The sequence below is a fragment of the Vulpes vulpes genome, chromosome 1 (assembly GCF_048418805.1).
Source record: "Vulpes vulpes isolate BD-2025 chromosome 1, VulVul3, whole genome shotgun sequence".
In the NCBI taxonomy this organism is placed as follows: domain Eukaryota; kingdom Metazoa; phylum Chordata; class Mammalia; order Carnivora; family Canidae; genus Vulpes; species Vulpes vulpes.
Window position 1 is genome coordinate 59,877,289 of NC_132780.1, and position 25,263 is coordinate 59,902,551.

Genomic DNA, 25,263 nt, shown 5'->3' on the forward strand with positions numbered 1-25,263 from the left:
TTTTTTCTTTTTGATTTCTGTTTGCTTCCCCCACCCTTTTTTTTCCTTTCTTTCTTTTTCTTTCTTTTTCTTCTTTTTTTCTTTTTTTTCCTTCCTTTTCTCTTTTCTTTCCTTCTGTCTCTCTCTTTTTCTCCTTTTCCCAATACAACTTGTTTTTGGCCACTCTGCACTGAGCAAAACGACTAGAAGGAAAACCTCACCTCAAAAGAAAGAAACAGTCCTCTCTCCCAGAGTTACAAAATCTGGATTACAATTCAATGTCAGAAAGCCAATTCAGAAGCACTATTATACAGCTACTGGCGGCTCTAGAAAAAAGCATAAAGGACTCAAGAGACTTCATGACTGCAGAATTTAGATCCAATCAGGCAGAAATTAAAAATCAATGGAATGAGATGCAATCCAAACTAGAAGTCCTAATGACGAGGGTTAACGAGGTGGAAGAACGAGTGAGTGACATAGAAGACAAGTTGATGGCAAAGAGGGAAACTGAGGAAAAAAGAGACAAACAATTAAAAGAGCATGAAGACAGATTAAGGGAAATAAACAACAGCCTGAGAAAGAAAAACCTATGTTTAATTGGGGTTCCCAAGGGCGCTGAAAGGGACAGAGGGCCAGAATATGTATTTGAACAAATCCTAGCTGAAAACTTTCCTAATCTGGGAAGGGAAACAGGCATTCAGACCCAGGAAATAGAAAGATCCTCCCCTAAAATCAATAAAAACCATTCAACACCTCGACATTTAATACTGAAGCTTGCAAATTCCAAAGATAAAGAGAAGATCCTTAAAGCAGCAAGAAACAAGAAATCTCTGACCTTTATGCGGAGGAGTATTAGGGTAACAGCAGACCTCTCCACAGAGACCTGGCAGGACAGAAAGGGCTGGCAGGATATATTCAGGGTCCTAAATGAAAAGAACATGCAACCAAGAATACTTTACCCAGCAAGGCTCTCATTCAAAATGGAAGGAGAGATAAAGAGCTTCCAAGACAGGCAGGAACTGAAAGAATATGTGACCTCCAAACCAGCTCTGCAAGAAATTTTAAGGGGGACTCTTAAAATTCCCCTTTAAGAAGAAGTTCAGTGGAACAATCCACAAAAACAAGAACTGAATAGATATCATGATGACCCTAAACTCATATCTTTTGATAGTAACTCTGAACGTGAACGGGCTTAATGACCCCATCAAAAGGCACAGGGTTTCAGACTGGATAAAAAAGCAGGACCCATCTATTTGCTGTCTACAAGAGACTCATTTTAGACAGAAGGACACCTACAGCCTGAAAATAAAAGGTTGGAGAACCATTTACCATTCAAATGGTCCTCAAAAGAAAGCAGGGGTAGCCATCCTTATAACAGATAAACTAAAATTTACCCCGAAGACTGTAGTGAGAGATGAAGAGGGACACTATCTCATACTTAAAGGATCTATCCAACAAGAGGACTTAACAATCCTCAATATATATGCCCCGAATGTGGGAGCTCCCAAATATTTACATCAATTAACAACCAAAGTAAAGAAATACTTAGATAATAATACACTTATACTTGGTGACTTCAATCTAGCTCTTTCTATACTAGATAGGTCTTCTAAGCACAACATCTCCAAAGAAACGAGAGCTTTAAATGATACACTGGACCAGATGGATTTCACAGATATCTACAGAACTTTACATCCAAACTCAACTGAATACACATTCTTCTCAAGTGCACATGGAACTTTCTCCAGAATAGACCACATACTGGGTCACAAATCGGGTCTGAACCGATACCAAAAGATTGGGATCGTCCCCTGCATATTCTCAGACCATAATGCCTTGAAATTAGAACTAAATCACAACAAGAAGTTTGGAAGGACCTCAAACACGTGGAGGTTAAGGACCATCCTGCTAAAAGATGAAAGGGTCAACCAGGAAATTAAGGAAGAATTAAAAAGATTCATGGACTAATGAGAATGAAGATACAACCGTTCAAAATCTTTGGGATGCAGCAAAAGCAGTCCTAAGGGGGAAATACATTGCAATACAAGCATCCATTCAAAAACTGGAAAGAACTCAAATACAAAAGCTAACCTTACACATAACGGAGCTAGAGAAAAAACAGCAAATAGATCCTACACCCAGCAGAAGAAGAGAGTTAATTAAGATTCGAGCAGAACTCAACGAAATGGAGACCAGAAGAACTGTGGAACAGATCAAAAAAACCAGGAGTTGGTTCTTTGAAAGAATTAATAAGATACATAAACCATTAGCCAGCCTTATTAAAAAGAAGAGAGAGAAGACTCAAATTAATAAAATCATGAATGAGAAAGGAGACATCACTACCAATACCAAGGAAATACAAACGATTTTAAAAACATATTATGAACAGCTATACGCCAATAAATTAGGCAATCTAGAAGAAATGGACGCATTCCTGGAAAGCCACAAACTACCAAAACTGGAACAGGAAGAAATAGAAAACCTGAACAGGCCAATAACCGGGGAGGAAATTGAAGCAGTCATCAAAAACCTCCCAAGACACAAAAGTCCAGGGCCAGATGGCTTCCCAGGGGAATCCTATCAAACATTTAAAGAACAAACCATACCTAAAGCTGTTTGGAAAGATAGAAAGAGATGGAGTACGTCCAAATTTGTTCTATGAGGCCAGCATCACCTTAATTCCAAAACCAGACAAAGACCCCACCAAAAAGGAGAATTACAGACCAATATCCCTGATGAACATGGATGCAAAAATTCTCAACAAGATACTAGCCAATAGGATCCAACAATACATTAAGAAAATTATTCACCATGACCAAGTAGGATTTATCCCCGGGACACAAGGCTGGTTCAACACTCATAAAACAACCAATGTGATTCATCATATCAGCAAGAGAAAAACCAAGAACCATATGATCCTCTCATTAGATGCAGAGAAAGCATTTGACAAAATACAGCATCCATTCCTGATAAAAACTTTCAGAGCGTAGGGATAGAGGGAACTTTCCTCAACATCTTAAAAGCCATCTACAAAAAGCCCACAGCATAAATCATTCTCAATGGGGAAGCACTAGGAGCCTTTCCCCTAAGATCAGGAACAAGACAGGGATGTCCACTCTCACCACTGCTATTCAACATAGTACTGGAAGTCCTAGCCTCAGCAATCAGACAACAAAAAGACATTAAAGGCATTCAAATTGGCAAAGAAGAAGTCAAACTCTCCCTCTTCGCCGATGATATGATACTCTACATAGAAAACCCAAAAGCCTCCACCCCAAGATTGCTAGAACTCATACAGCAATTTGGTAGCGTTGCAGGATACAAAGTCAATGCCCAGAAATCAATGGCATTTCTATACACTAACAATGAGACTGAAGAAAGAGAAATTAAGGAGTCAATCCCATTTACAATTGCACCCAAAAGCATAAGATACCTAGGAATAAACCTAACCAAAGAGGTAAAGGATCTATACCCTAAAAACTATAGAACACTTCTGAAAGAAATTGAGGAAGACACAAAGAGATGGAAAAATATTCCATGCTCATGGATTGGCAGAATTAATATTGTGAAAATGTCAATGTTACCCAGGGCAATTTACACGTTTAATGCAATCCCTATCAAAATACCATGGACTTTCTTCAAAGAGTTAGAACAAATTATTTTAAGATTTGTGTGGAATCAGAAAAGACCCCGAATAGGCAGGGGAATTTTAAAAAAGAAAACCATATCTGGGGGCATCACAATGCCAGATTTCAGGTTGGACTACAAAGCTGTGGTCATCAAGACAGTGTGGTACTGGCACAAAAACAGACACATAGATCAATGGAACAGAATAGAGAACCCAGAAGTGGACCCTGAACTTTATGGTTAACTAATATTCGATAAAGGAGGAAAGACTATTCGCTGGAAGAAAGACAGTCTCTTCAATAAATGGTGCTGGGAAAATTGGACATCCACATGCAGAAGAATGAAACTAGACCACTCTCTTTCACCATACACAAAGATAAACTCAAAATGGATGAGAGATCTAAATGTGAGACAAGAGTCCATCAAAATCATAGAAGAGAACACAGGCAACACCCTTTTTGAACTCGGCCACAGTAACTTCTTGCAAGATACATCCACAAAGGCAAAAGAAACAAAAGCAAAAATGAACTATTGGGACTTCATCAAGATAAGAAGCTTTTGCACAGCAAAGGATACAGTCAACAAAACTAAAAGACAACCTACAGAATGGGAGAGGATATTTGCAAATGACATATCAGATAAAGGGCTAGTTTCCAAAATCTATAAAGAACTTATTAAACTCAACACCAAAGAAACAAACAATCCAATCATGAAATGGGCAAAAGACATGAAGAGAAATCTCACAGAGGAAGACATGGACATGGCCAACATGCACATGAGGAAATGCTCTGCATCACTTGCCATCAGGGAAATACAAATCAAAACCACAATGAGATACCACCTCACACCAGTGAGAATGGGGAAAATTAACAAGGCAGGAAACCACAAATGTTGGAGAGGATGCGGAGAAAAGGGAACCCTCTTACACTGTTGGTGGGAATGTGAACTGGTGCAGCCACTCTGGAAAACTGTGCGGAGGTTCCTCAAAGAGTTAAAAATAGACCTGCCCTACAACCCAGCAATTGCACTGTTGGGGATTTACCCCAAAGATTCAGATGCAATGAAACGTCGGGACACCTGCACCCCGATGTTTCTATCAGCAATGGCCACAATAGCCAAACTGTGGAAGGAGCCTCGGTGTCCATCGAAAGATGAATGGATAAAGAAAATGTGGTTTATGTATACAATGGAATATTACTCAGCAATTAGAAACGACAAATACCCACCATTTGCTTCAACGTGGATGGAACTGGAGGGTATTATGCTGAGTGAAGTAAGTCAATCGGAGAAGGACAGTGTATGTTCTCATTCATTTGGGGAATATAAATAATAGTGAAAGGGAATATAAAGGAAGGGAGAAGAAATGTTGGGAAATATCAGGAAGGGAGACAGAACATAAAGACTCCTAACTCTGGGAAATGAACTAGGGGTGGTTGAAGGGGAGGAGGGCGGGTGTTGGAGGGGAATGGGTGACGGGCACTGAGGTGGACACTTGACGGGATGAGCACTGGGTGTTTTTCTGTATATTGGTAAATTGAACACCAATAAAAATTAATTAAAAAAAAAAAGAAGCTTTTGCACAGCAATGGATACAGTCAACAAAACTGAAAGACAACCTACAGAATGGGAGAAGATATTTGCAAATGACGTATCAGATAAAGGGCTAGTTTCCAAGATCTATAAAGAACTTATTAAACTCAACACCAAAGAAACAAACAACCCAATCATGAAATGGGCAAACGACATGAACAGAAATCTCACAGACGAAGACATAGACATGGCCAACATGCACATGAGAAAATGCTCTGCATCACTTGCCATCAGGGAAATACAAATCAAAACCACAATGAGATTCCACCTCACCCCAGTGAGAATGGGGAAAATTAACAAGGCAGGAAACCACAAATGTTGGAGAGAATGAGGAGAAAAGGGAACCCTCTTACACTGTTGGTGGGAATGTGAACTGGTGCAGCCACTCTGGAAAACTGTGTGGAGGTTCCTCAAAGAGTTAAAAATAGACCTGCCCTACAACCCAGCAATTGCACTGTTGGGGATTTACCCCAAAGATACAGATGCAATGAAACGCCGGGACACCTGCACCCCGATGTTTCTATCAGCAATGTCCACAATAGCCAAACTGTGGAAGTAAAACGTGGATCTTGAAGGCATTATGCTAATAGACATAATAGACATAAAACAGAGAAAGATGAATACTGTATGTTCTTACTTACATGGAACCTAAAAAAACCCAAAATAACCTCACCACACCAAACTCATAGGAGTTTCTATGAGATCTAACTTGCAGTTACCAGAGGCAAAGGGTTGGGGGAGGAGGAATTGGAAGAAGCCGGTCAAAAGGTACAGACTTCCAGTTATAAATAAGTACTAGAGGTGTGATGTACAACATGATGACTGTGGCTAACACTGCTGTATGATATGTAGGAATGTTGTTAAGAGAATAAATTCTAAGAGTCCTCAACAAAAAGAGAATTTTTTTTATTTTTTCTTATTTCTTTCCTTTATACTGTACCTAAATGAGATGATGGATGTCAGCTGAACCTATTATAGTAATCGTTTCACAATATATCATGCTGTAGGTCTTAAACTTGTATAGTGATATATGTCAATTATTTCTCAAACTAGAAGAAAAAAAGTAGATACTATAATTATCCCAATTTTACAGATGAGAGAACTAAGGCAAAACTGTTTAAGCAATTTGCCAAAGATACTGAACTCTCAACCATCACTAGATTTCCTCATGACTAAGCAAGATAATATATACACATGAAGGATACCAAAGCAGTAGCAATTTTACTACTGAAGACTTCTACCAAAGTGCTCACAGGTTCCTTAAATTTTATTTTGAATCTTGATGACAATTTTCTAAGTCTACAATATTACAGATTTGAATGATTACTTGAATTTCATGATAAATGTAGTGGCCTTGGTTTATTCTTGATGACTGTATCCCATCTCTAACGTTTTCCATTTGTTTCACTTCTGGGAATTTAGTGACATATTTGTCACTGTCTCCTTCTCCCTCTCAGAATTGTACCAAAACTACCAACCCACACCATACACAAATTGTATATTTGAACAAACATGATAAAGATATTTGAACAATATGAGGTTAAGCAGTTTATTTAACCAAGGTTCCTTGAGGGATAGTAAAGCTGGCATTGTTTAAAAATAACAATAAATTGTTGGGGCAGTTTAATGAAGGTGTAGACTTTATGTCACAGTAGAAGCTTTAACTCATTTCTTTGTTGAAACTTTTTCTAGAAATGAGAGCTAGAAATATATTCTCTAGCATATATACTGATACTCCTATTTGGACACCAGGTACACTTAATTAAACATAATATAAAACACTCACAGATTTACCTTCTATTCATAACCACACAAATAGAGAAAGTACCTGTGAATAGATTAGAAATTGTCACTTATAACTAATTATCATACAACATAATTTTGATTATTCCTAACAATAAATATGAATTTAACTTCTTTTATTATATGGGGGGGGTTGGTTGAACAATAAAATGTGCTCTTTTATAGTTACTGTTTATAGTATATAGTCTATTTAGTACTACCTTCTCTTCAAAACAGAAAAGAAACAATATTATATGATGTTCTTTCATGTGTCTGTCTTCATTTATAGGGGCACCTGGGTGGCTCAGTTGGTTAAGCATCTGCCTTTGGTGCAGGTCGTGATACTGGAGTCCTGAGATCCAGCCCTTTGGGCTCCTTGCTCCTCGGGGAGCCTGCTTCTCCCTCTCCCTCTGCTTGCTGCTCCCCCTGTTTGTTCTCTCTCTCTCTCTCTCTTTCTGTCAAGTAAATAAATAAAATCTTTTTTTAAAAAAGTCTTATAGAATAGTTTAAAAACCAAGTTCAGGGGCTCCCTGGGTTGCTCAGTGGTTTAGCGCCTGCCTTTGGTCCAGGGTGTAATCCTGGAGTCCCGGGATGGAGTCCCATGTCAGGCTCCCTGCATGGAGCCTGCTTCTCCCTCTGCCTGTGTGTCTGCCTCTCTCTCTGTGTGTCTCTCATGAATAAATAAATAAAATCTTAAAAAAAAAAAAAACAAGTTCAGTGCGGTTTTGTTCATGCATAACCGAGAAAGACATATGTTAGGTTTATATTGCTAAATGTCAGGCATATATTTCCTAAGAGTTAAAGGTGAAGTAATATACCCTTAAACTTGACATTAAGATATCTGATGTTAGATTATATGAAAGTAATACTTTTTTATATTACTAAAAGGCAAACTTTTCCAGTTATATATTGCAGAAAGAATAATAGAATATTTCTCTTACACTGCAGAATAAGAATCGTCAGCTAAGATGCAATTGCAATAATTATTACTGATGAGGATGCTAAAAACAGAAATAGCATTACTTGCTGACAGATCGCAGGTGGATTGTGGGTTACTAGAAGCAACAAAAATTACATTTCCACTTGAATAGCAAACTTGCTATGGAAATCTCTGAGAAATGAATAGATTGACTCACTGTAATCTCATTCACACAAAACGATATTGCCTGAGCTGAATTGCTAATTTTTATAGTTATATCTATAAATGTAATTATTTATAAATGTTTTAAAAACTAAATTCTAGGGATACCTGGGTGGCTCAGTGTTTGAGTGTCTACCTTTGGCTCAAGGTGTGATCCCAGGATATGGGGGATCGGGATTGAGTCCCACATTGGGCTCCCCAAGGGGAGCTTGCTTCTCCCTCTCTGTCTCTCCCTCTGTATGCCTCTCATGAATAAATAAATAAAATCTTTAAAAAAAAAAACCTAAATTCTAAATGAATGCACTCTTTCATGCTCAAGAATGTTACTGATCACATATTTTGAGAGTTTTCTCTCCAAATACCCTGTGTATTTACTCATTCAACTAGGTTTATTAATTGCTTATTGCAGGCCTAACATTTCTTTTTAGCCTGAGGATACAAAAATGCCTAAAACAGCCACTGTTCTCAGGAAGCCTAGTATGGTTGGGAGATAAAAACACAACAGAATAGCAAGTAATGCAGGTAACAATAAGATAAATGTAGGCATGCAAAACTGCTCAGGCCACATAGAGAGTAGATAAATCATCATACTTAATGTTAGAAATTAGCCAAGGAAAGGAGAGGCTGTTAGAGAGATTTGTAGGAGTTGCACCTGAGGATTAGCTGATAAATTGGTATCAGCTAGATAAAAGCATTTATGAGAAATGGGGCAGGGAATATTTCAGGTAGAAATACATACCAAAGCAAAGACAGAAGGCTAAAAAAGTTCACTGCACGCTGGGTAAACTCCAAGCAGTGTGGAGTGATGTAAGCATAAAATAAAATGCAAGTCACAACAGTGGAACTTCCAGTTCTAAGATGGAAGTGGAAGTTGGCATTTTACTTATTCTATTCCTGGAAGTCATCCAAGTAGAATGAGGAGGAAGAAAAACAAAATACAATCTCATTTTCAAAGCAAAATCTTGGGACAGCTAAGTCCTAGGTGAAACTGAAGAAAAGGCTGACAAAAATTACTGTAGAAGAGATGGGGATATATTCGAGAGGAAGCAGGGAGGATGCCTTGGCTGTAGATCTCTAAAAGAACCAGCAAAATCCAATTCTCATTGAAAGAGGGCACACTTTTATGTGAAAAACTAACTTCCTTATTTGCAATGTTGAAAACCAATAGTAGACAATGGTTATAATGTTTCTCTGGGCCAGGTTTGGGTATGAAACCCAGAGGGTCTGATCTGGAGATGATGAAAATAAATTCGTATATGAAGACAGAAAGCTGTAGTAGCTAAAGAAAAAAGAAAACAGAAGAAAATTAAAAAAGAAACGTTATGGGGCAATAGGGGATAGGAACAATTTCCACTAAGGAGAAATAAAATATAAATAACATCCCTCCTGCTCTCCTCCCAGAAAAATATTAGGTCAAAAGAAAATTTTAGATAGGGTGGAACATGGTGCTGGCCATTCTCCACATGAATCTCCTTTATTTACCAAGTCCAGAACAAAACTCATTTAAAGATGAGAAATTAAAATATTATAAGCATAGGATCTATATAAGAATATTATCATGCATGAAGAGAAAAGGAGAAGAAAAAGAAGTAGCCAATAATGATCATAAACCAGAAAAACGATACCACAAAGAATAAAATAGTCAACCACAACCTTAAAGAAGCAAACTGACTTCTATGAAGCAATAGATCTAAGCAAAGATAGATAAAAGAACTCGGAGAAGGAATGAGGAAATAATAGGAAGAAAGAAATGTTAATAGCAGAGGTGAGGAAGTAAGTGAGAGAAGCTGAACAACATAAGAGTTTAAAAAGGTTAGGAAGAAGATAGTATGTATGGAAGACAGTCAAGAGAGCCAATCTATAAATCATTGATGTTCCTATAGAAGAAAAATAAAATAATGTAAATAAGCAAATAATTTGAGATTCTAATTCAAGACAACTTTTTTGAAAAAATTAAATCTGAATTTACCTATGAAAGGGTTCCCCACGCTCCAGAGAAACTTGACTCAGAATGTTCAATACCAAGGTATTCTAATGAAGTTATGGATATGAAGGTTGAAAAAATTAGGTTACTCATAAGAGGAAAAATATCAGACTGAGTTCAGACTTCTGTAGAGACAGAAACACTTAACTAAAAAAAAAAAAAAAAAAAAAAAGACAATTGATGATACACACCTAAAAAAAAAATCCCTTACAAAGAGTGATGATCTAAAAAAATTCCTTACAAAGAGAGGTGATCTAGTAATTTTATTTCTAGGCACTCTAGTATACACATACAAAGGCAAAAAAAATTTTTTTAAACAAGCAAGAACTCAAGGAATCTTGTTTTCTTGAGTCCTTTTTTGGGGAATCCACAAAACAGAACCTCATTAACTAAAAGAAACTACAGCAAAATATTGGAAGTGAACACTGACTATATTTTACGATAGAACTAATATCAAACTAAACACACATCTGAGGGGGTCAGAAGAGAACATAAATGCCCTCATGCCTTAGAAATAGCAAAATAACAAAAACTAAGACAAGAGGATGAGAGAAGTGTAACAATGCTGATTGCTTCAGTTATAACAGCAAATGATATCATGTAAAGCAAATCATGAGAAAGTAGGAATAGTTATATAAATACCAGGGAAGGTGAATATTAAGGTACAACACAGTAGAATGAAGAAGGATTCAGTGTTAATAAAAGTTATAATTGAGAAAGCTAATATAATCATAACTTGAACACATCAAAGAAATAACTAAAAACAAAGTAAATACCATGAGAAATGCAAGACAAAGTGAGTTAAAAACTTAATTATGGTGGGAGATTCAATAGACCCCACTTACAACTTGATTTATCTAGCAAATAAAAAATAAGGACAAAGGAATTAAATAATAGAAGTAATAACCCTAATTTAATAGATTTATGGGTCTTTAAGTTTCTCTAAAAGATAATATGGTTTTCCTTTTTATGTCAGCATAACATTTAGAAAAACCAATCAGATGCTTGGTCACAAACTGATAATAAAATAAACCAATAACATAAGCCAATGACATTAGAAAAGTCATAAGCCAATGATTTTAGAAAAGTCTCTTCTATTTGGAAATTAAGAAGTACCATCACTGCTGAAAACATTCATATTAAAAAGGGAATTTTAAAGGAAATCATAACCTTTATATAATACAATGAAATGGAGAACTTTTCATACTGTATCTACAAGAAATGGAAAATGTTATTCAGGGAAAATCTATTGCTTTAAATGTTTTCATTATTAAAATAGAATTTTTCTATATACATTTATATTTATGCAAATATATAAATATATTCACACAATATTATTTGCCAATAAAGAGCTTCTCAAAATTAAAAATTATTAACAACTAGTCAATGTGCACAATGTCATATAAAAGACTTGCAGATCTAGCAGCAATTTCTATAAAAAATGAGATTGGAGCAAGTAAGCTTTGGCTCTCAAAAGAATTCTATTTCCTAGAAAAGAAGATGGGTAGGTATTTATAGAAAATTAGTATCCTGCTTGGCTCAGTTGGTTAAGCATCTTGATTTCACCCCAGGTCATGATCTCAGGGTCCTGGGATCATTGGGCTTGAGCTCAGGGCAGAGTCAGCTTGAGATTCTCTTTCTCCCTCTCCCTTTGTCCCTCCCCTCTGCTTTCTCTAAATAAGTAAATAAATAATATCTTAAAAGAAAAAAAAAAGAAATTTACTGTCTTACTGACTTAAGTTCCTAATTATTGTGAGTAAAAGTTCACATTTTCTATTTATTTATAGAAAATGACATTTTTTATTATTGAAAAGTAATACACTGAATTTTAGAAGTTTGCTTGAGGGCAGCCTGGGTGGCTCAGCGGTTTAGCGCCACCTTCAGCCCAGGGTGTGATCTGGGGAACCCGCGATAGAGTCCCACGTTGGGCTCCCTGCATGGAGCCTGCTTCTCCCTCTGCCTGTGTATCTGCCTCTGTGTGTGTGTGTGCGTGTGTGTGTGTGTGTGTGTGTCTTAAATAAATAAATTAATTAATTAATTAATAATAAAAATAAAAAATAAATAATAAATAAATAACCTTTAAGAGAAAAGAATTTTAAAAGTTTGCTTGAGAATGAAGCAGCTAGCTTCTAGACTTGAGGTCTAGACTTGAGGTGGCTTGGTAACAGAACTTCAGTTTTGTTTGGTCTCAACCCAGGCTATGTTCTTTGGGCCCTATGTAGGGTTTACTGATGAGTAAACCTATCATGGTGTATATACACTCCCTTTTTCAAGAATCGTTTAAAGCAGACATATAAGACAATTCTGATCTTGAGGTTGAAGCAGAATCTGATGGCAGGTGGCAGGTGGGGGTGGGGGGAACTCTGGAAAATGCTTTCCTCCTTGTGAAAAAGAGATGCTTGGAAGGGTGTTAAGAGGGTGCAGAGAATTCCTCTTTCTTTCAAAATTATCATGCTTAAGTGCTTAAATCAACCAATCCTATAACTGCTCTGCATCCAGGATAGGTTCTAAATACTACAAATTCGCATCTCCTCCTGACATGGGGTCTTTGGTAAGATTTTAAAAAGAAACCAACATACATTTTCTTAACAAAACAATGCATGGGAGTCATACTTTAGTAAAGTCACAGCAAAAATTTAACAACAAAAAACAAACCTCATTTAGGATGAGGTTGGGAGGCCAACAGGGGGAGCTCTTAGCTCCCAGTTATCTAGCACCAGTTACCAACTGCACACCCAACAGGAACAGATGGACGCTGCAAGTTCTTACTACTTTACCATCCCAGCCAGAGGAAGGAAGATTTCTTCTTTCCCTGGAAACAGCCTAGCCAATGAAAAGCTGCTGTAATCAAATTCCCAGTTCACGTCAGTGGAATTTTTAGTTTATAACAGTCCCTCCCAACTCCCCACTTTCCCCTACTGATAACGCACTCCTCCCCTTTGTTCTCCGTAACTGCCCATGGTTTTGCTGCAGCTTGCTTGTCCTGGATTGCCATTCTCTGCCACTCCTAAATGAACCCACCTTCTGCTGACAAAATGACTGGCAGTTGTATTTTTAAGGTTAACAGGTAATAAGAATTATACAAAGGGCCTGTTTTGTCTACTGGTTATTTACTTAGCAAGGCCTGAAGCCCCTACCCTATTCTGCCTTCAATTTTATTGAGGAGAAAATTAGATGGAAACATTTGACTGAGAGCCAGACAAGGGGTTTCAAAGATTAAGAAACTATGGGGGTTGGGGGATGGTATTAAAGGAAAAAATAATCTAGATATCTAGAAGTAGCAGCCAATATTTATTGAGCACTTACCATGAGCCTGACACCATTCTATGCACTTCACTTGTTTTCATTTAATCCACACAGCAACTTTATGAAGAAGGTACTGGTACTCTCCCATCTTAAAGTTGAGGAATCTGAAGCACAAAAAATGAAATTGGCCCAAGGTCACACAGTTAATTTAGGGCGGGGGGGGGTAGCATTTATGCATAGGCATCCTTACCTCAGATGTAAGCATGTCTCTAAACACTTTCCTCTATTGACACTTAATTCAACGGTGTTTCTATATGGAGATTCAATGGGAAAAGTCCATCTTCTGGGATCCATTTGATGTGAGACCTCCTTTTAAAGCATAATTCCTGGGGATCCCTGGGTGGCTCAGTGGTTTAGCACCTGCCTTCGGCCCAGGGCGTGATCCTGGAGTCCCGGGATTGAGTCCCACGTCAGGCTCCCGACATGGAGCCTGCTTCTCCCTCTGCCTGTGTCTCTGCCTCTCTCTCTCTCTATGTCGATCATTAAATAAATAAATAATAATTTAATAATAATAATAATAATAAATAAATAAATCTTTAAAAAATAAATAAATAAAGCATAATTCCTGTGTATTAGCCAACTCCTTATGTTTTTCTCTCTTACTAAAGACGAACATTTGGGATTGCTGAACAGTGTGGTGCAGTGTCTAACTATGCCCAAATCAAAGCATTAGCCTAAAAAATTTTAAGAATTTAACATTCATCCTTCTTACATACAGTCTATCAGATTTGATTTTTATACAAAAATAAATTAGATGAAGTCAATTCAATGTCTGATGTAAATATGCAAGCTCAAAATCACTTTATCCTAAAATATCTAAATAATTTATACAAAGAAAAGTATGTTTCTTTTCTACTGGGTCTTCTGGATAATTGCTTCATTTTTTTCCCTCAATACTTAGATATGCACTGTCCAATTTGGGGGCTAGTCAGCTCTTTTAATGTGGCTGGTCCGAACTGAGATTCACTGTAATTGTATAACACAAACCAGATTTAGAAAACTTAACATGAAAAATAATGTAAAACATTTCATTAATAATTTTTATATTAATGTCATGTCAAAATGATATTGGGTTAAATTAAATGTATCAAAGTATTGTTAAAATTATTTTTTCTGTATCTTTTTATTTTTATTTTATGTTTTTTTAAAGATTTTATTTATTTATTCATGAGAAACAGAGAGAGAGAAGGAGAAGCAGAGACACAGGCAGAGGGAGAAGCAGGCTCCATGCAGGGAACCTGACGTGGGACTCGATCCCAGGACCCCAGGATCAGTCCCTGGGCTGAAAGCAGGCGCTAAACCACTGAGCCACCCAGGGATCCCCTTTTTCCTTTTAATGTGGTTACTAGAAAATTTTAAATTATAAACATCGCTCACATTATCTTTTGTTGGAAAGTGATGATTTAAACATTGCCCTAATAACATGCTTGATAAAAATTCAGAAATCTGATAAATGCCTAAATAGAAATAGTTGGCTCCTTTCTACAGCATAATAACATTTTTTGGTGAATGAATCCTTGATTTTAATAGTTCTTCAATATACGATAACATTATATTTTATCAACTCCTATGTGAGGTCAATAAATTCTTAACATATTTTTTAGCTGATTGCCCTTGAGAAGCAAAATGTTTTAGAAATTTCATTAGCATTTCTTTAGGTAGTCACTCTAAATGATTAAACACTAGAAACATTTGAATTCTCTACTCACTTCATTATTTACATGAATATTTGCTTTTTTTCCCCTAAATTTATATATGCTCTGCCTGAAGTAAATATACTTTTGTATTCATCTATTTCACTGGTATAGACATATCTGGTTGTTACGGGAATTACTGGCTTACTTTTGGTGGGGAAAAAAAAAAGAACCTGTGTGGAAAGAAAATTGTTCACAGGCTAGTTTATACTAAGGTAATAAATCAGGAGAGTGTCTGTACCTTTATCATATTTTGATTTTTATAGATTAATTGACAAAAGCAGGTCTTTAATCAGGATAGGGTCTCTTCCAATTATAAGTTTATACTGACCCCTACAGGTTATTTTGTGTGTTCCTGGCTTACTACATTTAGAATTTAATTATTTTAGGATTAAAATCATAAAATACTTTTCATAGATGCTTTCTGTCCTTGTATGGTACAATATAAACTATGCATAAATTTTATTCGTCCTTTAAGACAATTGATTTTGGGGGATATAAGTTTGTTTTGATAGTCTACCCTGAGCTCACATGGTGCTACAACAGATAAGACCACGGATATTATTTGATCCTCTCAACTCTTAAAAGTTGATATATTACTAATAAGGATTCTGAGATTCTGCAAAGTCAAGTACCTTTACTAAAGGTATTTTCACAACTTATGTTGAAAGCAGAATTTGAAACGCAGACCCTGAAAGGAGGGGTGGGCCTAAATGACATCAACAATCAAAGAGAAGTTAAAGACTAAGCTAATAGCTTATCTCCACTTGGTAATTTTTCCAGTGTTAAATTTTTTTGATCTGTATTAAAGACTCTTCTAACTCTACAACACTTTTCTTTGGATATCCACTTCAATCCTGTATCTTTGTTAAAAAGACTTCGGTAGCACCATTTTAAAGCGGAGCCAGAGCAGCCATTTGAGGGGAAGGTGCCTTCACATCCTGTTTCTCTAACCTTCGAACTGGGCCAAACCGTCTTTATTTGCAAGAAATCAGCAAAGAGGAGAACATCCTGTTTGAAAAGACTAATAAAAGTGAATTTTTGCCTACTGACCACTCCGCCTGACCCATCCATGAAGTGCAAATCTAGCCCTACTTGTCAGCACCAATGAACTCTCTTATTTTTATTTTATTATTATTATTTTTAGAAAGGGTCTGAGGAGCTGCCCATCTTTTTTTTTTTTTTCTTAAAGAGGTTATTTATTTATTCATGAGAGACACAGGCAGAGGGAGAAGCAGGCTCCATGCAGGGAGCCCGAGGTGGGATTCGATCCCAGGACCCCGGGGTCACGACCTGGGCCCAAGGCAGGTGCTCAGCCCCTGAGCCCCCCAGGGCTGCCCTGAACTCTCCTTTTAAACGATTTACCCCCATCTTCCTCTTTTTTCCCCCCATGAAAATCCTGTCAACCTCCTTAAATCCGAACACTGCTTGGGATTCTACTTCAGTCGGCGCACCCTGGGAAATGCAATTCTTTGACCCCCGCTGAGCCCTACTTCGCGTGCATCCCCCGGAGGTGATGCAAAGGAAGGTCCTCACTTAATCTGCAAGGATTTCCGAACGTCTCCTGAACAGCTCCCGACCTTCAATACACATCAACGCGAGGTCTCCTAGGATCCGTGTTAGGTGTCTTTTCACCTGTGGTCACATTTGCTGACCATGCCGACTTCCCGGAACATCTTCATGGGACAAGACACTAAAAGGCGTCGTCCACAACCAAAAAGTGACAGGAGGCACTAGGCGGACCCGAACGGAAACCTGCCCCCAGCAGCAGCCTGCAGGAAGCACCTGAGCAGGTAAGCGGGGCACAGAAGACGCAAAAGTGTTAAAACGAGAAGTAAATGGATGAACGGATGGTCCTGGGAGAGAAGGCATTCCTCCAAAAGTAGCGAGAAACTCTCCTGACGGCCGGCGGACAAAATCACCCGCCAGCCTCCGCTCAGAAACATCATGCGAAGGTGAGACGCTTCTCACCTGGATCCCGCTCCGAGGACCGCGGCCTCGAGCTGCAAGAACGCGCATGCGCAATCTCTACGCGACACCCTCCCCGCGCGCCCGCCCGCCACACCCGAACGCAGGCCTCAACGGAAGTGACGCAAAGCTGAGGGGCGGGGTGGGCTCTGCGCCGGAAGTGGCTCGCAGATAGTAAATAAGGCCCGACAGGGTGGAGAGAGGTGGTGTCTCCATCTTGTCGCCGTCGGCTCCCTGTCCGTCGGCGCCGCGGAGATGGGGAACGTCCTGGGGCTGTGCTCGGTGGCGAGCTGGGTAAGGAGGGTTTTCGTGGCCTTCGGGGGGGAGGGGGCGGCGGTGTTTAAGCGTTAAGAGGCGAAGGAGAAGGGAACGCGGGCCGGGCTGGGTGCGGAGCGTCGGTAATGTGGTGCTCCACCCATCTCGTCAGGGAGTGCCTTCCGTCCCTGTTTTCTCCCTGTCTCCCACGGTCGCGCCGACGCCGCTTTCGGGGCCCCGCGGCTTGTTGCGTCTGAGCGGAGTGCGGGGGCCGCGAGGAGCGGCGGACACGGGAGCTTTGCCCCGAGGGGAGAAGCCGACCGAGCTGCGGCCTCCCTCCCCCACCCCGCCGCTGTCTCCGGTGAAAGCTGCTCCCCTGTTCCTCCAGGTCCCTTTTTGTTGGTGGTTTTTTCCTTGTGTCTGCGTAGGCCGCGTGTCCAGGCGTCTTAGGCCCTTTCCGCGGAGCACCGTGTCTCCTCGTCACGTTGCCGGCGACCTCCGGCTGCGGCGCTGCGGTCCCCGGAGGCCTGCCGGCCTCTTTGTTCTGCGGGGTCGAGGACACTTAGACGCCCGGCAGGTGGGCCAGCCCGGCCGTAGTGCGCGGGCGCTGCTCAGCCCCAGCGCCCTGCTGGGTCCCCTGCCTTCGTGCTACCGCCAAAGGACTGTAGTGCTCAAGTAATCCTACATCTGAGGGTACTCAGTACCTTTTGACCTGAAGCACGCAAATTTCCTTTAATCGGGTGTAGGTCGCATTTTACTTGGATAGCGTCGTCAGAGTGAAACCATTTTTCATTATAACGGTACAGTTTCTTGATTCAGGGGGTGCAAATTTAAGTTAAGATAATCCACACACTCCCCTCCGCATGTAGACAACATACTAACATGACAGTTTTAGTAGTTATTTGTAATTCGGGGCTAGGTATTTGGGTTCACATCATATCTCATTAATCTATGATTTCTAAATTCCACGTCTAACGCTTGGCTGATTTCCCGAATGACTCCATTATATACAGGGCGCAGAATTTTTATTATTTTACAGAGCTCTCCTTTTTTTTTTCTTTTCAGAAAGTTCTATTGCTTGAACTATAAATGTTAGATTTTAATAAAGTGATGCCTGGAGGTGGTTATTTCCACCGAGATCATTCTCTTGATTACGTTTATATTTCTTCTGTAGTTGGCCATGAAAACCAGGTATTTTTAATTTCAATTAAAAAAAAAAACTCGAGAGTCTACTTGAGTCTGTTGTTTAATACAAAAGAGGCATGGTGTCATAAATGTATTACAAAATTATAAATGTTAAAACGTTGTTTTCTTTTGGGGGGGAAATGTATGAATTATAAAGTCAGATTTTTGTCCATTTATCAAGTAGGCATGTTCTTTGTATATAGTAAAGACATAAAAGGAAGAATTCATGTGTTCAGTTTTGTTCTCCAGGACCATGATGAACACCATTTTTCCCTCGAACGATTATTGGGGGGGAAGGGGTTAAGAATTTTTTTTATATTTATGTATCATAAATCAGAAAGAAAATCGCTTTAGTGGACAATATGGAAAAATTACATTCCTATTAAAGTTTTTACAACTTAATTCTTCATCTTTATTGACTAGAAAACTGGTAAAATTGACACTGCATTTTAGTCATTGTTAATGACAAGATATATTGGAAAGGTAGTAACAAGCAGACCGTTTTCTTACCTTTCACTAATTAGATCTCTGGCGGATAAGGCTAGGTGGCCAAGGTTGATCTTAAGTGTGCTAGATTATTGTGGCCAGTCTACAAAAGCAATTAACTCTATAGTATGCAATTCTGTCTATATCCCCCCCCCCCCCCCCTTTCCTTCCTGGTGCTTAGGTGTCTATTCCTGAATTGTTCAATTTTGGTGTAATTTTAGAGCAACTAAAGGGGACTTTGCCTATAATATACAAATCCATTTTTTTCAGCAGTCTTAATGATCAATACGCTAATTTAAAGGTTTTTACAAATTTGCTCCCTGAATGGAGTCTGCTTCTCTCTCTGCCTCTCTCTCTCTGTCATGAATAAATAAGAGCTTTATAAAAAATTAAAAAAATAAAGGTTTTGACAAATTTACAATTAAATTTTGAAAAGTATTCAGGTCATTAAATTAGAACAGTTAAACCACAATTAAATCTTAGTTTTTACTCAGATTTCTTGAGGCCTAATCAACTTTCGTAAATTTTTCTGAGTTAAAATGGCTGTAGAAAATTTCTGAACTAAGAAAACACGAAAAAAATACATGTAGTACTGTTGTATAGAGATTGGAGTTAAATTTTTTAAGATTTTTTGCTAAGTGTCCTAGAATTAGATTGGTCATAATCCTTGGTTCATGTGTGCTCTTTGATCGGTTATTACATTGACCACTTAAACATCTGTGGATCTCCCACCTAATCCTGAAACTACATTACCATCAATTTATGCCTACCTCAGTGCTTTTCTCCACCACAATCTCAACAGTGATGTTAATAACTAGAGTTGATTTTTTTTTTTTGAGGTACTGGACCTTATGTACAATAACAATCATTTTTGTTGTTGTTGTTGCCCAAGATGATCTAGTTAAAAAGAAAGAGCTAGTGATTACTGCCTACCTATTTTGTGTCAGCCTCTGCTAGATTTTTGTTTTTTAGTACAATAACTTGGTTTTGCAGAAATGATTCATAGTCACTATGAACAATCAAGCATAGCAGAGTACAAACTTTAAATGTCACAAAAAATATGCTACCACCAATAATACTCCTCTGTCAATACATGACACATGGATGAAAAGACAAAAATATTTTTTAGGAATGGTAGTAGCATGCTAAACATGTATTTTTAAACAAAGCATTAAATCTTGTTTTTCTTGGTTTTAACAAAAATAAACGAGTTGCTGAACGTTAGACATTTCTTCATCAGGAGAGTTTGCTAAAAAGATTCATCTAAGGACATGTTTCTACAGCAGTGGTTCTCAACTGGGCACAGTTTTGCCCCCAAGGGACATTTGGCAATGTCTGCAGGCATTTTTTTTTTTTTTTCATTCAATTTGGGGTAAGAGGTGCTAATAGCATCTAGTAAATAAGAGCCAGAGATACTGCTAAACTTTTACAACTGCACAGGCTGGCCCCTAGCAACAAAGAATTTTTTGGCCCAAGATATCAATGCCTAGCTTGAGAAATTCTGCTTTATTCTCTTCAGTTGGCCAGAAAAATAAATGGAATGACATTCAAGAGTCTTAACTGCTCTTTAAAAAAGCATTTAATAATCCTATTTTTACTCCTACCTTCTGCCTCAGTTATGGATGCTACCTGGTGCCACCAATTCCTGATCTGTTTGAGAATTCTACTCTACATTCCTTTGATGGCTTATATTTTCAATTTTCTAGGCCTTAAAGGGTCAAAAAGAACAGGAGAAAAAATCTGGTAGTCTTTGACCTTCTTTAAGTTCATTCCTAAGTTTGTTCATTTTAAGTCTACTCCTTTTAAAAAGCCTTTTTTTAAAAAAATTTCATTGATATTTCTAAAGGGAGCGTGGGTAAATTCACATATTCAGTCTGCTACCTTTATCAGAATCTCTTTGTATTATTTTTTTATATGTGACCGTTGTGTTTTATAACCATAATTATCCTAGTTGTTTAGTTTTAGAACTAAACAAGTCATTCTTAAAACATGTTCCCTGGATTCTAGTATCAGCATACCAAGAGTGTTAGGGAAACACTAAGGGCCAGCATTCTGTTTTAATGAACCCTCCAGGTGATTGTGATAACTGCTGCTCTACACTTAAGTAGTTTGAAAGCGCATTGCATTCCTTTTTAACCTTGGCTTCTCCCAGTTTTTTTCATCTTCATGTCCTCTCCTAATTGACTAAATTTTATAATCTGGTGGATTTCTTGAAGAATTCATGGATTTCAGCATGAATTCTTTCATGTATAAAAATATCTCTTAGGTTTTTGAGACATTATTTACCAGTATAATAGTATACCATTTCCTTCAGAACTTAATAGTGTTTTGTCTTGAAACACTGTGGTGTCCACCCCCTCCCAGAACATTTCACATGTTCTGTAGACTTGTTTCCAACTCTACCTGTTATCTGAAGAGTTTTTACTTATCTTTGAAATTAACCATATATGTCTGACTTTAAATCTATCATTTTTTCTCATCTAGAAAATAGTATTCTATTGAAAATATAGATTCACTTCTTCATCTAGGCAAGTTTTTCTTGTATTTTATCTTTGAATATCTTTTTGTTTATTTAGAAGATTCTCTAAGGACACCAGTTACCTTCATGATGATATATTGTCTTTATTTTCTTTCCATATTGTTTTTCTATATTTTTATCTTTCTTTTTTCTTTTCTTTTTTTTTTTTTCCTTTTTTTTAAGTTGATTTAATTTACGTGAAATTCACACTCTGTAATATACAGGTCCGTGAATTTTTGAGAAATCTTGTAGTTATATATAACAACTACAAAACAGCACCTTAAAAAATTCTGTCATTCCCACCTTGGCAACCACTGTTTTTTCAGTCTCCAGAGTTCGTTCTTCCCAGAGTGGCATATGAATAGGATCATACAGCATATGGCCTTTTTGAGTCTGGCTTTTTTTACTGAGTATAATTCATTTGAGATTTATTCATGTTACGTGTATTGGTGGTTTGTTCCTTTTTATTTTTGCATAGTATTCCATTGCTTGCATGTATCACAAGTTACTTTCTATGTATAGGTGAAGGGCATCTCCACATCCTGGTGATAAAAGAGCTACACGCATTTCTGTAAAGGTGCCATAAAGATTTTTTTGTGTGTGACTCTTAAATTCTCTTTTGCTTAGGTAAACTATCTAGCAGTGGAATTGCTGAGCAATATGACAAGCACACATTTGATTTCTAAGAAACTACCAAGCTGGTTTTCAAAATAGCTGTACTAATTTTCATTCCTACCAACAAAGAGAGTTCTCAGTACTTGGTGTTATTTGATTATTAGGCATTCCAACGTGTGTGTGGTGGTATCATGGTTTTAGTGTGCATATCTTTAGTAACTGATGATGTTGAGCACTTTTTCATGTGCTTATTTGCCATCCATGTATTTTTTTTTTCTTAAAATACTAAAGAATTTGCTCAGTTTTTTTGGTTGGTTTCTTATTAAGTTTTAAAAGTTCATTATATATTCTAAGTACAAATCATTTATCAGCTACCTGATTCCCCTGTATTAAAGTCTGTGGCTTGTTTTAATTCTCTTCAGGATGTCTTTCAAAGAGCAGAAGTTCTTAATTTTGATGAGGCTTAAGTTTATCAGTTTTCTTTCTTCTGTGGGTCATGCTTTTCATATCATTCCTAAGAAATCCTCAGTTAATTTTGGTATATGGTTTGGTTGTGGCTTAAGCTTTTTTTTTTTTTTTTTTTTTTTAGATTTTAATTTGTTCATGAGAGAGAGGCAGAAGGAAAAGCAGGCTCTCTGCAGGGAGCCTGCTGCAGGACTGGATCCCAGGATCCCAGGATCATGACCGAAGCCAAAGGCAGACAGATGCTCAACCACTGAGCCACTCACGTGCTCCTTAAGGTTCTTTTAGATAGTTATTTCAGCACTGTTTATTAAAAAGATTATCTTTCCTATATTGATTGTTTTGGTATTTTTATCAAAAATCCTTTTACCATATTTACATAAGTCTATTATGAACTATATTCTATTTCATTTATTTGTGCCCATACTATTGCCTAAACCCCACCCTATTTTGATTACTGTGGCTTTAAAGTTAATCTTGAAGTTAGGTAGTGTGAGTCTTCCAGTCTTATATTCCAAAATTCTTTGGGCTCGTCTAGTTCCCTTTCCTTTCCATATACATTTTTAAAGCAACTGGTTTATTTCTACCAAACTCCTGCTAGGATTGTGGTTGGAATATGGTTCATTCTATAGATAAGTTTAGAAAGAATTGTCATTTTATGATACTGAGTTTTTCAGTTCATGAGCCCATTTTATTTATCTTCCTGTTTATTTAAGTCTTTGATTTATTTCATCAGTGTTTTTTAATTCTCATTTGGTATCTAGTATATATTTTGTTAGATTTATACTTTAGTATTTCTTTTTGTTGGTTTAATTTCAGTTTTCAGTTATTTGTTGGTGTGCAGGAGTGTGATTAATATATGTGTACTGACTTTGTGTCCTGAGATCTTGTTAAACTCCCTTGTAATTCTAGTAGCATTCTGTATGTTTTTTGGGGTTTTCCAAGTAAGCAATTATTTGTGAATGGAAAAGATTTTTTCCCTCCCTTCTTGTGTGTATTCTTTTTCTTTCTTGTCTTGTACATAAATATATGTGATGAGAACAGATATCCTTGGATATGTTTGGAGCCATAGGGGATATCAGACTTTCACCATGAAGTATGGATGACAGTATAGATTGTTTTGTAAATGCACTACATCAAGTTGAGGATATTGTGTTCTTTCTTTGTAGAAAGTTTTGTTCAATTTATCAAAAATGACCGTTGAATTTTGTCAAGTGATTTTCCTGTATTCATTGAGATGACTGTAAATGGTTTTTCTTTAGTTTGTGAATATGATGAATTGCATTGATTGATATTCAAAAGCTAAATCAGCCTATTTTCCCTGACTAAACCCTACCTGGTCACAATATCTTATTATTTTTAAAGTCTTCTTTAGGGGCACCTGAGTAGCTCAGTCAGTTGAGCATCTGACTCTTGATTTTGGCTTAGGTCATGATCTTAGATCGTGAGCATAGAGCCTGCTTAAGATTCTTTCCCTCATTCTCTGGCCCTCAGTCCCCTCCCCCACTTGTATGCTTGTGCTCTCTCTCAAAAAAAAAAAAAGGAGGGGGGGTGCTTTCTTTGCAGTATTAGATTCATAGAAAACTTGAAAGATACAAAGATTTCCTGTATATTCCCTGAGCCAACCCATGGGTAGCCTCCTTCATTATCATATCCCCCACCGGAGTGTGTGGGAGGGTATATTTGTTAAAATTAATTAATCTTTGTTGGCATATCATAATCACCCAAAGTTTATAGTTTACATTATGGTTCACCCTTGTTGTTGGACGTTCTGTGAGTTTGGGCAAATGTTTAATAACGTGTATCCACCATTATAGTAGCATACAGAATATTTCCAGTGCTCTTAAAATCCTGTGTGCCTTGCCTATTCATCCCTGTACCCACTCCAGTCACTGATACTGTCTCCATGGTTTAGCCTTTTCCAGAATTTCATACAGTCGTAATCCTACAAGATGTAGTTTTTTTCACATTGTTTTAAGTTGATAGTACTCATTTAAGATTTTTCCAGGTCTTTTCATGGTTTGAGAACTCCTTTGTTTTCAGCACTAATACACCATTATTTAGATGTACCACAGTTTATTTGTTCATTAACCTACTGAAGGACATCTTGGTTGCTTCCAAGTTTGGGTAGTTAGGAATAAAGCTGCTGTAAACATCCGAGTGCAGGTTTTAGTGTGTACGTGAGGTTTTCTTGGTACTTAACTGGATTGTATTGGTAAACATCTGTTTAGTTTTATAAGAAACTGTCAAGCTGTCTTTCAAAGTGGTTGTACCGTTTTCCTACCAGCAGTGTATGAGAATCACTGTTGATCCATATGCTCATCAGCATTTGGTATTATCAGTGTTTTGGATTTTAGCCTTCCTAATAGGCATATAGTGATATCTTATATTAACACACATTTCTCATAAACATGAAATATGTGGAACATCTTTTCCTATATTTGCCATCTATGTATGTAGTTTGGTGAGGTGTCTATGGACCCATTTGTTAATCTGATTGTTTCCTTATTGTTGTGTTTTAAGAGTTATTTCTGGGCTTGGGATAATAGTCCTTTAAGATCCGATGTGTCTTTTGCAAATATTTTCACACAGTCGGCCTCTCTTCATTCTTTTGACATAGACCTTTGCAAAGCAGAATTTGTAAAATTTTAATGAAGACCAGCTTATCAAT

At 37.6% G+C, this 25,263-nt stretch overlaps 2 protein-coding genes across 10 annotated transcripts in view; one reads left to right on the forward strand and one right to left on the reverse strand.

Annotated features, from left to right (window-relative positions):
• PKIB (cAMP-dependent protein kinase inhibitor beta) overlaps window positions 1-17,126 on the reverse strand; it is a 202,848-nt gene extending 185,722 nt beyond the window's left edge. For 6 of the 8 annotated variants that reach the window (XM_026013354.2, XM_072765110.1, XM_072765115.1 and 3 more), the window contains exons 1-2: window positions 16,640-16,774; window positions 13,410-13,513 (exon numbers count right to left, since the gene is read on the reverse strand). The gene's annotated coding sequence lies outside the window, so the exon portion shown is untranslated. Of the gene's footprint in view, window positions 1-13,409; window positions 13,514-16,639 lie in introns of all 8 variants that reach the window. The other 2 variants (XM_072765122.1, XM_072765132.1) reach the window with 2 other exon arrangements.
• A 35-nt stretch (window positions 17,127-17,161) lies between these two features.
• Window positions 17,162-25,263, forward strand: part of SERINC1 (serine incorporator 1) — a 33,265-nt gene continuing 25,163 nt past the window's right edge. The window contains exons 1-2 of one of the 2 annotated variants that reach the window (XM_072765104.1): window positions 17,206-17,365; window positions 22,720-22,870. Coding sequence is in view for 1 of the 2 variants with exons in the window: in XM_026013351.2 (XP_025869136.1) it covers window positions 17,327-17,365 (39 nt within the window). In the remaining variant the exon portion in view is untranslated. Of the gene's footprint in view, window positions 17,366-22,719; window positions 22,871-25,263 lie in introns of both variants that reach the window. The other variant, XM_026013351.2, reaches the window with a different exon arrangement.